We start from the raw sequence: 15,088 nt of genomic DNA, 5'->3' as shown, positions 1-15,088 counted from the left end.
TGTTGATCATGTGACCTACAAAGTTTTTTATACTGCCCGCTGACCCGCCAGTATTTGCATGCTTCGCGTCAATTGGCCAGCTGTCCCCAGCTGGCGTTAGCCAATAAGATTTCAGGGAAAGTGGAGAAGGGAAGAGTTCCCATATACATCTTAGCTGACGTAATGTCTCGTTCCCGCCTCTCAGGGAACCGAGGTTACGATAGTAACCGGAGACGTTTTCAGTAGTGCAGTTCAGAAAACAAATAACAGAAAGTAACAAGTGTTTTTGGGCAAGTTCTTTAGAACCTGTATAGTTCCTTCCTTGCAAAAAGTAACCATGGATTTATTGTAGTAAAAATATTTGTTGGCATATTAATTACTGTGAGCTGTAATTATAAAAACACCATAGTTTTACTATAGTTACTGTAGCAGAACCATGGTAAATTTTCGTAGGGGCCAAGGGAATGTTCAAAATATTATTGGTGACGTTCAGAGACTGGTGACAATTTGTTACACACACGACGCACACACACACACATATACATATACATATATGTATGTATATATAATTTGAATATATAAATCAAGGTACTCCATGACTATCTACATAACCATACTTCGCATAATATTGCCGTGTCATTTTCAAACCAGCGAGTAATGCCGAGGTAGCGCCGTCTACACAGCCATTGAGGGAGTAGACCATTTATTTCTATTCTGTTCGTCGTAATCCAAAACTCTTTGTATTTATACGGGATGTTGTGCAAATGCAACAATAAATGCAAAAACACAACATTTATATTCACTTTTTAATTTATATTAAAAGTTTATTCATCTGAGTGTCTACTTCCGCATTACAATCCTGCTAATAGCGGCATAATTTTCTATACCAATAAGCTGTAAAATCATCACTCATCTGTACACCAATAAACTCATCTTAATCATAAACCAATAACCGCTGAGGTGGGCAGGGCGACACGTGTCGCTCCGCCCCAACGTGTCGCCCCGCCCCATCGTCCAGACTGCACTCTGGGATACTTGGGAAAAGCTGCTATTTTCAGCCCGGAAGACGACAGGAGGAGATCTGTGACGTCAACCAGGACATCACTAAGGGCTTTTTCATTTGATGTTCACGAACTTTCTCCAAAAGGATAATTACATGTTCTTTCAAATTATGAAATCATACAGGTCTGTATCACACTGCATAAAAGAGATAAAATACTTTTTTTTAAATAAAGTTTTATATAATTTTTTTGCAATCTTCAGTGTTAAACTAAAACTATTAAAAGTTGTTTTAATTAAAATAAATCTGAAATAAAATAATACGGATTAAATCAAAATTAAGCACAAATTCAAATTAGAAAACTAAAACTAAAGTGCAAAAAAATGTAAATTAAATTCAATAAAAATAAATCTAAAACAAAAGATCTAAATATTAAGTAATACTATAAACGGCACACTATTAACTGTATTAGTAGTATATGGGACATTTAAAGAATGAAACAATTATTTGTCCATTAATTCATTTTATTTCCATAATTAAGTTGGCGATATGTTTGTACTATTTATGATATTTATATTTGAATATTTATTTCTTAAAGCTTTATTCAGTGCAGAACTCCTAGTAGTACTCTCCTAGTCAAGTAGTTACATACTGTTGGACATGCACAATATGTAATATATCCCCAGATTTGAATAAATAAAATAAAATAAATATCTGTCTAGAATTAAGGACTATTTCAAATTCAAGCATATTTGTCTTAGTAGCGTGCTTCACACTCAGTGTCGCTACAGTCCTCTGTACTCTCCTTATCTCCCTCCTTCAGCTTCCATGCTGGGGCTGGCGATGGGTTGTGAACATCTGCATCTAAGTCAGTCCCCATGATCTGCCTCTGCACCAGCTTACAGTAGAGGCCTCCCCTGGCCATAAGTTCAGCATGTGGGCCCTGCTCTGCCACACAGCCTTTGTCGATCACTAGGATGTTATCTGCTCTCTCCACTGTGCTCAGTCTATGGGCAATCACTAAAACCGTGTGTTCTCGCATCAAGTTGTTCAGAGCCTGCTGAACCTACAAACAGAGTAACGACACAAATGAAGTCTAATGCAAGACTGAAAATGAATGTTTACTAAAGCCATCATTTCAAAGTGATAGTCATCGCTTACTATGTATTCACTTTCTGAATCCAGTGCACTTGTGGCTTCATCCAAAATAAGAATGCAAGGGTTTCTGATAAGAGCCCGAGCAATGGCAACTCTCTGTTTTTGCCCACCAGACAGCTGAGCACCCTTCTCTCCAACCCCTATAACAGAGGACAGAGCAGCAGAATGAATTCTGGTACAAAACAGATGTGTCAAATAATATAATTTAATATAATATAATATAATATAATATAATATAATATAATATAATATAATATAATATAATATAATATAATATAATATCAAGCAATTATGTATTTAAATATCTATTGTCTATATCTATATGCACAAAGCATTCACATAGAAAAATATAAGTTTCTGAGCATAACAAACTTATATACATATTCATAATTTTGATATTATAATAATAATATAAGTAATAAGATATTAATAAATATACAAATGTAAAAAAGATATAGTAAAATCTAAAAAATAAACATAAAAATATAATATAATATAATAAACTTAGGTACAAATAGATGTCAAATAAGAAAAAAAAACATCAAATCAAGCAATTATGCATTTGAATATCTATTGTCATTATTGCAATGCACAAAGCATTCACATAAAAATTTAAAAATTTTAAGTGCATTTTAGTATACATAGTCATAATATTAATAATATAATATTATTAGTTATATGATATTAATAAATGAATATAAAAATAAACAAAATAAAAATATATAGTATAATTTGCAACAATAAACACAATAATATAATATAATATAATATAATATAATATAATATAATATAATATAATATAATATAATATAATATAATATAATAACTAACCAGTTTCATAGCCTTTGGAGAGGCCTGTTATGAAGTCATGTGCATTGGCATTAATAGCAGCTCTAATGACTGAATCCATTGAGGTTTCAGGTACACCATAGGATATATTCATCTGAACTGTGCGGGCAAATAAAACAGGCTCCTGACTCACCAGTGCTACCTGTAAAAAAATTTTTTAGACATAAAATAAAACATTGTCATTATCAGTAACTACTGCCCTCTTAAGACCGTAGAATGTATTACAAGCTTCACGACATAAGTATTCTTAAATAATGTATCCAGGTCAGCCTCAGCATAAGTCCCACCTTAGAGTGATAGTATTTGTGGTGGTAGCTGTTCACAGGTCGGCCGTCCACTAGCACCTGGCCTTGCTGAGGAGCATAGAAGTTCTCCAGCAAGCACACGCATGAGCTTTTTCCACCACCAGAGGGCCCTACCAGTGCAGTTACTTGCCCGGGGCGAAGACTGAAGGAAACATTCTGGGAAGAAAACGTGCGTTTAGTTTTCTTCCTGTGTCTAAGAATTCTGTTACTGATTCACAAGCATATAAGTTTAAAAGAAAACAAACAAACGTTGCATGCAAAGGTACCTGCAACACACTAATTGCAAGGCAACCACCATCAATACATCCTAGTAACATCAAACATAGCAACCCAGTTTAAGCTTTACACAGGGGCACAACTGTAATAAATTATCTTAGAAGTCTGGTTAGATTATGGTGTTGAAATTTACTGTTAGTTGGTAACCTTCTATCTTAAAGTCTACTTTCATTGAAGAATACCTTTAATATATCCATCTCTGGCCGTGTTGGATACGCAAATGTCACATTTTTGAATTCCACCTGCCCTTCAAATGTCTCTGGAGCTTCTTGACCATCAAGGATATGTTTAGGTTTCCTGTCGATATATTCAAACACTTTCTCTGCAGCGCCAACGCCTTGCATCAGACCTGTGTACACTGACGATATACTCTGAAAAAAGAACAGAAGTAAAACTTTGTGTTTCAGATTCATCGTATGAATATCACGCGCACACATATTAAAATATAAACACCATACCTCCAGGGCCTCACCGAGCTCCAGCTCATAAATGATAAAGGATATAAGGGTCCCTCCACTCATCTGATTTGTCACCACTAGGTGGCCTCCATAAAACAGGATTGCTACTTGCAAGGCTAGCTCAGAGATCTAAAGATTAGAATCAAAAATTAGCATTGTTGTTCGGACTGACAATGCTGCTTTTTATTTTTTGGATCTACAAGATACTTCAAATGACCCAAAAGAGAAATTTTATCATTATATTGGAAAGAAAATTTTGATTTAATAAATGAGAATCTTGTTAGAACAAATATGGAAGGCTTCAAGATGCTTGCAAGGTACCTACATAGCTGGACCACATGAAGCAGGCATAGGCAACTGCTTGTTTCTTATTAAGAACAAACATCTCTTGCAGTCGGCTGTAGTACGAGTCTCCCTCCTGATCTTCATTTGCAAAACTTCGCACTGTTCTCATGGCTGATATTGTTTCCTCTGCCACTTTATTGGCCTGAGCCAGTGCTGTCTGAACTTCTTTGGTTAATTTCTGTTAAACATCAAAAATGTCTAATTTAAAAAAATTATGTGTACATGTTTTGTATAAGTGCATTAAAAATGCGATTATAATGTGCATTTGTGAAATCAAAAACAATATAGAGTATATGTTGCTATAAACTTTGCCATTGTTATTTTAATTTTTTTTCTCCAAGCAATATATTTGCATATGCATAACTTGCCTTGTAATACTCTCCATAGAGCATGGAGACCACAGCTATATATGGGAAACCCATGATGGTGACTACCGACAGTTTCCATGACATCCCAAACATGAATATGAAGATGCCCACAGCTTTCACAAAGCTGCGCAGGAACAGGTTGACATTTTGTGAGATGAGGTCGCTCACCTGAGTAGTGTCTGAAGTAAGTCTAGAGGTAATGTCACCTGTAAGGCAAACCATTGAGAGCTGAATAATTTATGTCGTCTCCACTTCAACCAGTCCAGAGAGGTCTTTGACACAGTAATGTTGATTTGCATTTCCTCGAATGCCAACAAATAATAGCATTAAGGTATAAGATTTTAGGCTTTGGTTTCTCTCTAAATAAAATGGTGCATAATGACACGCAGGAATGCACACAGGAATCAACACAATACATAATAGCAAAGAAGACAAATCCAATCAAAATTCAGTATGCAAAGAGAAAAAACAACCACAATTTAGTATGCAAATTTTATGGTGATGTATTTGCTGTTGGGTACAGTTTGAATGCTGACCATTCTATAAATGTAGGTCAAAGAGAGATTTTCAAATCTTGAATTGCTTAAAACACACACACACACACACACACACACACACACACACACACACACGTATATACAGTTGTAATCAAAATTATTCAATCCCCTTGACTTGCAAGACAATTTGCTGTGGAGGTTAACATTTTATGAAATCAATTTAACAAAGGCATCAGTAAAGTATTAGAGAAAGTTTGTTAATACACTTTTGACTGATTCTGAGAATGGAACATTGATGAATCATGATAAAATTCGAATTGGCTCTAAACATTGATGTTCAAAATTATTCAACCCCCTTTGTGCAGAATCTTTTATTCTTTAAAATCACCAATAAACGCTGTCTGTAAGTGTTTAGAAGCTTCTGTCACCTCTCTACTACAGTTTTGGCCCATTCCACACCTGAAAAAGCTTTCAGATCACTGATAATCTTTGGTTTTCACATTGCCACTGCTTTCTTCAAATTCAACCAGATATTTGAAATGAGAATTAAGCCTGGAGACTGAACAGGTCACTCAAGTACATTCTATGACTGATCCCTGAACCAAGCAGAAGTAGATGTGAATGTGTACTTTGGGATGACTGTCCTGCAGGAAAGTCCATTGATCATCAGCTTCAGTTTTTGCACCAAAGGCATCACAATTCTTGACAAAATGGCCTGACACTTTAAAGAATCCATGATGTCCTTCATACAGTCATGATTTCCACTTGCTTCTACAGTAAAGAAACCCCATAATAGGACTGATCCACCTCCAAGTTTGAGGATGGAGATGGTGTTCTTCTGCTTATGAGCTTTGCCTTTTTTGCAGCAGACATACCGCTGATCTATGGGTCCAAAAAGTTTCAGTTTGGTCACATCACTCCATATAACATTCCTCCAGAGCTAACACAAGTCTACACAAATGAATTTTATCAAGTTCATAAGTTCAAATTGACCTTTGTTCTTCTTGATCAAGAGTGGTATTCTGCAAGATGTCTCAACATAAAGGCAATACTTGTCTAGTGATCTTCTTACACACTGCTTTGAAATGGGTTTCCTCCATTCATCGGGTCATCTTGCAAGTCTTTGGCTTAACATTGCAGATTTTTCTCAGTTGCTCTGATTAAACATTTTACAATATTGTGCTTTTTCTTCCACAACCTCAAAGATTTTCTGGTAAAACACACTTTAAGCTAAGGAATAAGGCTGAGAGCTGTGTCTCTAGGAACTTTCAATGTCTTGGAAATCTTCATATAGCCTTAGCCTTTCTAAAGTACTACGATATTTATTCTCTTTAGCTTTTGTGAGGTCTCTGTTGACATTTTTGCTACTCAACTTCAACACATGCATGGGCTAACTGTATGTGTAACGGCTCAAGCTAATTCTGTTTTTAATAGAGTTTATAAAGGCTTAATTGTGTTTTAAAAGTGATTTAAAAACAGCAATGTTGAATAGGGGTTGAATAATTATGACATAGCAGTATTATGAAAAAATCTTAGAATTCAAAGGTATTACATTATATATTGACAATATCACTTTTATTATGCCAGTGTACTGTTATAGATAGAATTTTTATTTAATCCTGGATCTTCAGAAAAGCTTGTATTTAAAATACAGTACTTTAATATATAAAGTACTGTAGTCTCTAGGGGGTTGAGTAATTTTGATTGCAACTGTATATATATATATATATATATATATACACACATATATAAAATAAAAGGATTTATAAGGATAAATATAAGAAAATAGAAGATATAAATGGAGCCATAACATTACCTGTATGGTTAGAATCGAAGAAGCCAATCTCCTGATGCATTAGTGATCTAAAAAGAAGGTTTCGAAGTCGAATGTTCAACCTAGCAAACGTAACAGAAAAGACACCCCCACGAAACCCAGTGGCTATGGAGCTAAAAAAAAAAAAAAGAAAGATAAATGGTATTATATGATATGTATATAAAAGAAATCAATCTCTACTGTGTATAAAAATGAAAGAAAAGTGAAATCCAGAACCGCTCACCTGACCAAAGCCAAAATAGAGAGAGTAATCAGTGGTTTGGCAAAATGATCCATGCTTTTCTGGATAACTATGCCATCTATTGCTCGCCCCGTGTAATAAGGTATAAAAGTTTCACCTGTGGGGAGGAACATCCAATATTAACACTATGAGCTGATAACCTCTAGAGATGAGGACAAGTGTCGATCACGTGACACCAAACACTGGAGTAATGGCTGCTGAAAATTCAACTTTGCCATCACAGGAATAAACAGCAATTAAAATTATAACAAAATAAAAACTGATATTTTAAATTGTAGTAATATTTAACTATATTACTGTTTTGCTTTATTGTTGATCAAATAAATGCAGCCTTGATGAGCATACGTTATTAAAAAAGAAAGCAAGTGTGTGTTTTGATTACTTACCAACAAATTCTCTAAAACATTTAAATTTTCCATTCTAGTCCGAACTCTCAAAAGCTAGATTTACATTATACTTAAAATACATTTCATATCACTTTACAAAGGTCTTATGCAGTAACAATCTTTACTGCATCATGTATCATATCAAATAGGGCTGCACGTTTTCAAGTTTTTCATTAACCGTTAACCGAGGCCCTTAGCGGTTAATAATCGGTTAACCATAGTGTGCGCCAGGGTTTCCGTTGTCCGGTAATTTCCAGACATTGGCAAAAAAAAAAAATGTCCGACAAAATTTAATCTCTCCGGTCAAATTGTCCTATTAAAACTACCTAATAATCCCGCCCACTAACACAATCTGAATTTGAGAATAAGCCTAAAATGTATAAAGCAAATATACACCGACCTTTGGCTATGTTATAAAGGAACAGGCTCTAGTAATGGTTATGTAACTTTCCGTGTTTCGGCGAAGGTAACAAGCAGGCTCCGCGGCCACCTCGCTAAGGCTATGACTATGATATGTTTGACAGGTACAATATTTGAAAATCGATAATTATTTTTTTTTTTATTACATTTATATCTGAATTTATGTCAACCTATAGACTTTCAAATATCAAAATGTCATGAATTAATATGTATTTGTGTACAAAATGACATATAAACATATTTTCCTATTATATTTTGCCTGGAAACGCTTCCAACAAGGCGTCAGTTCTAGTTCTAGCATGCACGCGTCGAGCCGGGCCTGAGCCGCGCGTCTCACGCAGGCAGTCGGCAAGCTCTAACCTGTTAACATGGGAGCCGAATTAAAAACAGACACGCAACGCAGCTGAGATGCTTTCGCTCATCGCCACGCATCCAGTGTGTCCTGACTGGCCTAATGATACCCGGGTGTTGGCTGTTGAGATTACAACAACGAGGTTGTACTTGAAGTATATCTAAGCACTATATTGCAATACTTGCATTTTGCCCCGTCACTCTCAATTTTAAAGTGCTCCAACGCTGTACTTTTTTTTGCCCGCTTCATATTAGAAAAATGACTTCTTCTTGTGGACATTACAAATGTCTGGGAGCGCTCTGGCGGTCTCTGGTGGTGCAAAAATGTATTACAACTAAATTCAATGCACGCCATTGACGTCACTTAACCGAGCAAAATGTTTCACTCGGTTACGCAATTTTTAACGGTTAATCGGTTAACCGGTTAACCATGGACACCCCTAATATCAAATCATGTATTTTAAATCATGTATCATATTAGTGTTCATTCTTAGTCCCTTAAAAGCATTGTTGGTTATTGTGTTCACTAATGCTAACATATACAACCTTACACTATATTTCATGAGATTGTTTATTAGGAATGACTGCTGCAATATTTAAGTGATAACTGTGAGAGTCAACTTACACACAGCAGAGAGGAGAAGAAAGAAGAAAGCAATGGCCAGCAAACCAGAGTCCTTCTTACAGTACGACAAAAGACGGCCGATTGTGGCCCCTGAATCGGGGGGCTCTTTCCTTGATTTTCTGCTCTTCTTACTTGACTCATCTTCGGTCTCGATACCATCCACCAGCCTCTCTGTCTCCTCGCTGTCCTCTCTTTCAGATACAGAATTGGGAGACTGTGACAGCAGTTTCCATGAGATCATGATGCCTATTGCTGATGCACAAGTCCAGGAGAACAAACTTAGGAACCAGGGGTCGTACATCAGAGTTCCCTCCTCGGAAAGCATCAACAACTTGGCAAGAGCATAAGTCATGATGGTAAGGCATATAAGAGAAACCAATGTCCCCAGGTTTGAAACCCTCTGTGGACCATCAGTCCTGTTATAGAACACCCCGATGGTGGCCCCGAAAAGAAGAGTGGCCCGGATGAGAACAGTTCCCCACAAATCCACAGTTGAGCAGTGTATGTCAAAGTCTTCTAATTCATCTGAAAATATATCGAAACTTGATCCATGAACATACAAGATTGTGGTGACCACGATATCCACCAGAGTGAAAACCAGGTTGCCACTAATAATCACAGCAACCCTCATGTCTACACCTGCTGAAGAGCCTTGAAGCTACTGAAATACAAATGCTCTCGGTAAATGTTAGCAGCAAGAATTCTAAATGTTAGTGATTTCTATAGGGCGAGTAAACATATTAAAGACACAGAAGCGTGAAACCAGACTGACAGGTCTGGTGTATTACTAAAAAATGCTCGCCTGAAACAAAGTCTATGTGAATGTACTGCGTCTGTCAAGTTGGTTCGCTGGCCTTTCGCAGCTTACACCGGCATTATCATAGACAGACCCATTCAGTGGGACAGTACAAAATGCATTTTCCGTCTAAATATCAGCTCCTTATTTCCTTCGTAAATCAATATTCCCAGTACGACAACAGAATTTATCTTAATCCCCAAATTTCCAGGCAATATACATCGCCTCTTCTTACCGGCTCGATGCAATGACAGGAAGAGGGAAAGAATACAGTACTCAAGCCCCGCCTCCGTGACAGCTGCCCAATCAGAAAGGACTCTGATAACGTTGTGATGAAATACTGTACACAAGTTTTTACATATTTTGAAGGAAAGGAGGTGAGGACATTTTATTTCGACATTTTGTATAGGCAAATTTTGAATGTGTATAATTGTTTGTATTTGCGTTACATATTTATAAGTTACGAACTTAAAACCTAACATATAAAATAAAAGACTACCTAAATACTCATTTTTATGTCACACTTATTTTCATTCGTTGACTAACATACTAAAGCACGTGCAAAAATAAAATAAAAAAATTAAAAAAAATAATTAAGCACATGCATATTTTAGTTTACTATAATTATTAGTACAGTTGGCAGTAAACTTCAAGATTAACTTATTACATATCAGTTTGCACTATAATACGGTTTCATTTAATTGTAAATAGCATGCATTTAAGTATCTGAAAGTTACACCCATTCACCCAGCTACATCCAGGAATGGTGCATTCATAAGATTCCTACATTTGTTCATTTATTTTATGTTTATATGTATATGTATATATTTTTTTATATAAAAAAATAAGAACAGTTGAGGCTTTGAATTCATTTTAATAAGCACTTGACTTTCTATTGTTCCAGTGCAGTTGAACGTAAAAACCATTTTTACAGCTTCAATAAGTTAGTTTTATATATATTGTAAATATACTGTATATACAGCAATAATGTAACAAAAAAATGCAACATTTTATGAATTATTTTAAACCAGAACACAGCATTTCAACACTAAACGGTTTATTTCAGACATTTTGCCACTTGTTCATGACATGTAACAAGGTGAGGTCATCCTCATTGTGAAATATGCTGCAATCTGTGGTCACGTTCTTGCACCTTTGTTTCAGCCCTCGTTATTTCAAAGGCAAACAGGAAGTTGCGTGAGATGTCATATTGGCCACAGACTAACCGATTTTAACTGATAAACAAATCGGTTTATTAAAAATGAAAAAAGTTAATTGTTGGATAGCATTTATCATCATTTAAAACATAACGGAGCAAAAAGTATTTATGAGATAAAGCCTGAAACTTCACAACTATTTATTGACATAGAACCTTAACCTTTCCTTTCCATACACATGGATGAACAGGTGATTAAGTAAACAATTAGGCAAAACTGCTGTTTGCAAATTCAGACTCACTGTCAAAGACAGAAGAAACACTTTGGTGTTATATAATAATGATCTGTAGAAAAAAACAAACAAAAAAAACCTAAGACCATCATTTGTGTCAATGAACACCTTGAGGTGAAATACCATATTTTAATCTGCTACATTATGTGCTGAAACAAAAAAGTGTCTGCTTGACCTGCTCTCTGTGAACCACTCACTTCAGACGTCAAGTCTTCAAGCTGTAGCCTATGCAAATACACTTTGCAGATAATGCTTTATGATTAGTCAAACCAAAAAAATATTTTCAGTGCACATCAGAGTCTGTCAGAGGATATTCCATGCCATTTTTCTTGGCTTCAGGTACATTCTGGACTGTGGTTAGGACTGTCTCTGCTGGAAAAGACAGGTAGAGGCTTTCTTTGAGTTTTTTTGTGGAGTGCATTTCCTCTGTGCTGAACAATGGGTCGGTCACAGCGAGAGTGATGGAAGGCATACTTCTAGCTTTGCGTTTTGCATTTTTCTTTTCTTGTCTGTATGCAAGATTCATATTTGTAACTACCTGTATAGACAAAAAGAACATTATCAAAAAAATGGTATGAAAAAAGTTTTTAGACATGCTTTTTGTAAGACATGTACCATAATTTAATATTTAAATGATGAATTAGTAAATAACATTTTTGCTAAGAGATTTTTACTAAAACAAATGCTCAGATTTACCATCTGTTTGATGTTAATCTGTTGCTCCTGCAAGGAGGAAAGAAAAGCATCTGTGGCCTCTTCATTGAGGGTCTTGTCCTCCTGGTCCTGATAGCAACCAAGAGGATCAAACTGTGTTTTTTTTTTTAAAAATGGGGGGAAAAAATGGATTTATAATAGCAATTCAGTCAGTGTAACTTCTTTTTACTTTGTGTGCTGTGGGTGGGTTTGGCTGACGGTGGGCTGCATGTAGAATACCTCCACTGAGTCCAATCGCACCTCTTTGTAAGGACGATGGGCGCAATATGCGACATAACGCACATGAAAATATTAAAACCAAATGTTATATCTAACATTTTTCTTATTTATTGTGAAACTGAATGTGCAAAATAAACTTAGTGGGGGAAAAATGAACTGACAGAGACAGAAACTTTGACTATGTTACTATAACACACACAAAAGTACAGCACAAATAAAAAATACATTTATTATAATGGGTTTTTGGCAAGGATTGTGAAACTGACTTTAATTAAAAGTTATAATATGTTTCATGTTCTGTAACGGTTTAAAAAAAACATGGCACAAATTTTACTGTAATGTTGAATGGTTTTATTTACTAATTTTATTCCCAGAGACAGCAGTATCAGTTTTGGTATTAATGATACTTCATTCATGTATTGCCTTCATTCAAACATACCATCTTCATTTAAAGAAGTGCTCACTTTAGAGCCAAATGATGTAATGGGTGGAGTTATGTTTAGCAATAGGGTAGTAGGGTTATGGTGGGGTTGGAGTGTCAACCTCCACCTATTATGTCCAGGGAAGCTGGACATCAAACTCCACCTACTGGCTCTCCTTTGTTTTGTTTCTACTGTCATTTAAAGATAGATTGAGAAAATATATTGCTGATTACAAATTCTAACATTAGGTGCCATAAATCATGATTAACTACAGAAAAAGTGAGATAGTTTTTGTTTTTTTAACTATTTCCACTAAGTCACACTATTTGTTGCATAAAATCATTAATTCATGTCACAAAACTATCATATCTTATTAGTTAATTCTCTTACCTCACTAGAAAGGCTGGCTTTTCTGTTGAATATTAAAAAGTGTGGCATAAATTTTGTCGTAGGGTTGACTGATGCCCTAAAGGTGGCCAAAACTGGATTGAGAAAATCATCCCACTCCACCCGTTTCTCCACCACCATCTGTTTTATGGCATCTCTCAGAAGATTACTGCTGTGATCATATAGAGCGTTCTGCTGTGGCTGGGCTACTGACAGCACTCTTTGCGATATGTTCCACCGGTCACACAAGTGCTTTGTAACCTAATATAATCAATAAAAATGCTGTTAAGATACAATTAATCACCTGTTTTGCATAAAGGTTAGTATATTTTGACAGAAAGCATTTTACCTCCTTACAGAAGTCAGCGCTTTGAGAACAAATTATATTGTCTCTGCAGGCCAAATCTAAGGGATGGGGGTCACATTTTAGCAAATATATTTTATTTTTTTTATTAATGGTGCAATATTATCTCACCTGCAAGTAGATGAGGAAATGCATCGCGCAACACAGAGACCATCTTTCTTTTGTACTGGAAAGGCCTCTACCCATTTACTGTAATAATCTGTAATAATAACAATGTGTGTATTCCCTCTATGTACAGTGCCTGGGAATGGACCTGTCTTTGAAAAACACAAGTGAAGACATTTGGTTACGCCTTAGAAATGTGTCCTGCAAACAAATTGGACTTCTTAAAAGTCCCTTACAAATTTTTACCAATTATTTCAACGGCCAAAATGTCCCATGGACCATCCACCTTGATGGGTCGTACCGTTCTAACCAAGTTTTTATTCCGCTCTGCGTGTTGACATGTTTCACACACCTTAATCTGAAATAGATGAAACGTTGATTGTCAGTTGAAGGTGTAAACAAAAACACGACCGTATCCATTCCTAAAAGAGTCAGATTAATGACATCCACTGCATACCCAATCCACAGCATCCTTGACAAAGCCAAGCCAGTAGTATTTACTCTGAATCCTGTGAACGGTCTTCTTCTGTCCCAGGTGATGTCCAGTGTCATTGAAGTGACACTCCAGGAATATCTGTCTCTTCCGCTCTGCCTTAATCACTACTTCTCGCTTTTCTTCTTTCTTTTGTCCCACATAATACAACCGACCATCTGTAGATAGAGAAAGATTAGAGATAACAAAACATAAAGAAAGGAATAATTACTCAGGAAGATTAGCTAACCCACTAAATAGGTTTTGAAATTGGATATGTTGCACAAAGGTGTTTTGTTATTATGTCTGTATCCAAAAAAAGTAGACCCTTTACAGATTCGATTGATGTATTGCTCTTATCTGTACGATTAAAAACTGAGAGTGTAATTTAAGTTCTTTTCGGGGTTATCCGGAGAAAATGACTCAAAACGCATATATGCGTTAATGGACTCCAGAGGGTTAAAAGTAGTTTTACATACCAAAATAGACTGGATTAGAGGGGAAAAAGCACTTCAAACATTAGGAGGAAATATAGTTTTTTTATGTTTTGTTTTGTTTTTTTTACTTGAAAATTGTCCAATGATAATTAGAAAGTGCCATACTGATAAACATATAAAGATATTTTTTTTATATATAGGTTAGAGGTTTTTGGTCTGTCAAAGTTAACATATTAACTTGAGAAATAATTGCCTTCTGACTTATTTTTACAGGAAGTACTGCAAAACATTGAAAGCATCCAAGATTGCTGAAATTTCTTAAAATGATAACGAATGTAACATATACAAGATTTATCCTCACCGTCAATCATAAATTTCTGAGCATATCTTTTGAGATTTTTCTTACGAATAGGATTCATGGTTTGAGCATAATAGCCCTCGGCAACAAACGTGTAAATGTCCCCCAGTCTGTTTGAGCTGCACTCCACCACCTCCTCTTCTGCCACGACCAACGAGTCCACACTCAACATTCTGCTGGCAAAATACGGTCCCAGGGTTTAAATACATAACAGAAGGCACATCTATATAATCATCCCATTTTAAATATATAAATACATGCGCACCAAACAAT

At 35.7% G+C, this 15,088-nt stretch overlaps 1 protein-coding gene across 1 annotated transcript; it reads right to left on the bottom strand.

Moving 5' to 3' along the window:
* Nucleotides 1–817: 817 nt before the first annotated feature.
* LOC127958859 (ABC-type oligopeptide transporter ABCB9) lies at nucleotides 818–10,136 on the bottom strand. Its single transcript, XM_052557889.1, has 11 exons — nucleotides 9,093–10,136; nucleotides 7,293–7,407; nucleotides 7,052–7,182; nucleotides 4,739–4,944; nucleotides 4,351–4,548; nucleotides 4,026–4,154; nucleotides 3,750–3,938; nucleotides 3,274–3,447; nucleotides 2,969–3,128; nucleotides 2,141–2,277; nucleotides 818–2,045 (listed from the first exon to the last, which is right to left on the bottom strand). Exons 1-11 carry the CDS (start codon nucleotides 9,721–9,723, stop codon nucleotides 1,737–1,739), a joined length of 2,379 nt encoding a protein of 792 aa, XP_052413849.1. The 5' UTR covers nucleotides 9,724–10,136; the 3' UTR covers nucleotides 818–1,736.
* Between the last annotated feature and the right edge of the window lie 4,952 nt (nucleotides 10,137–15,088).

The sequence above is a fragment of the Carassius gibelio genome, chromosome B5 (assembly GCF_023724105.1).
Source record: "Carassius gibelio isolate Cgi1373 ecotype wild population from Czech Republic chromosome B5, carGib1.2-hapl.c, whole genome shotgun sequence".
In the NCBI taxonomy this organism is placed as follows: Eukaryota; Metazoa; Chordata; class Actinopteri; order Cypriniformes; family Cyprinidae; genus Carassius; species Carassius gibelio.
The sequence above is the reverse complement of the archived record's forward strand: the minus strand, read 5'-3'. Positions and strand labels throughout refer to the sequence as shown.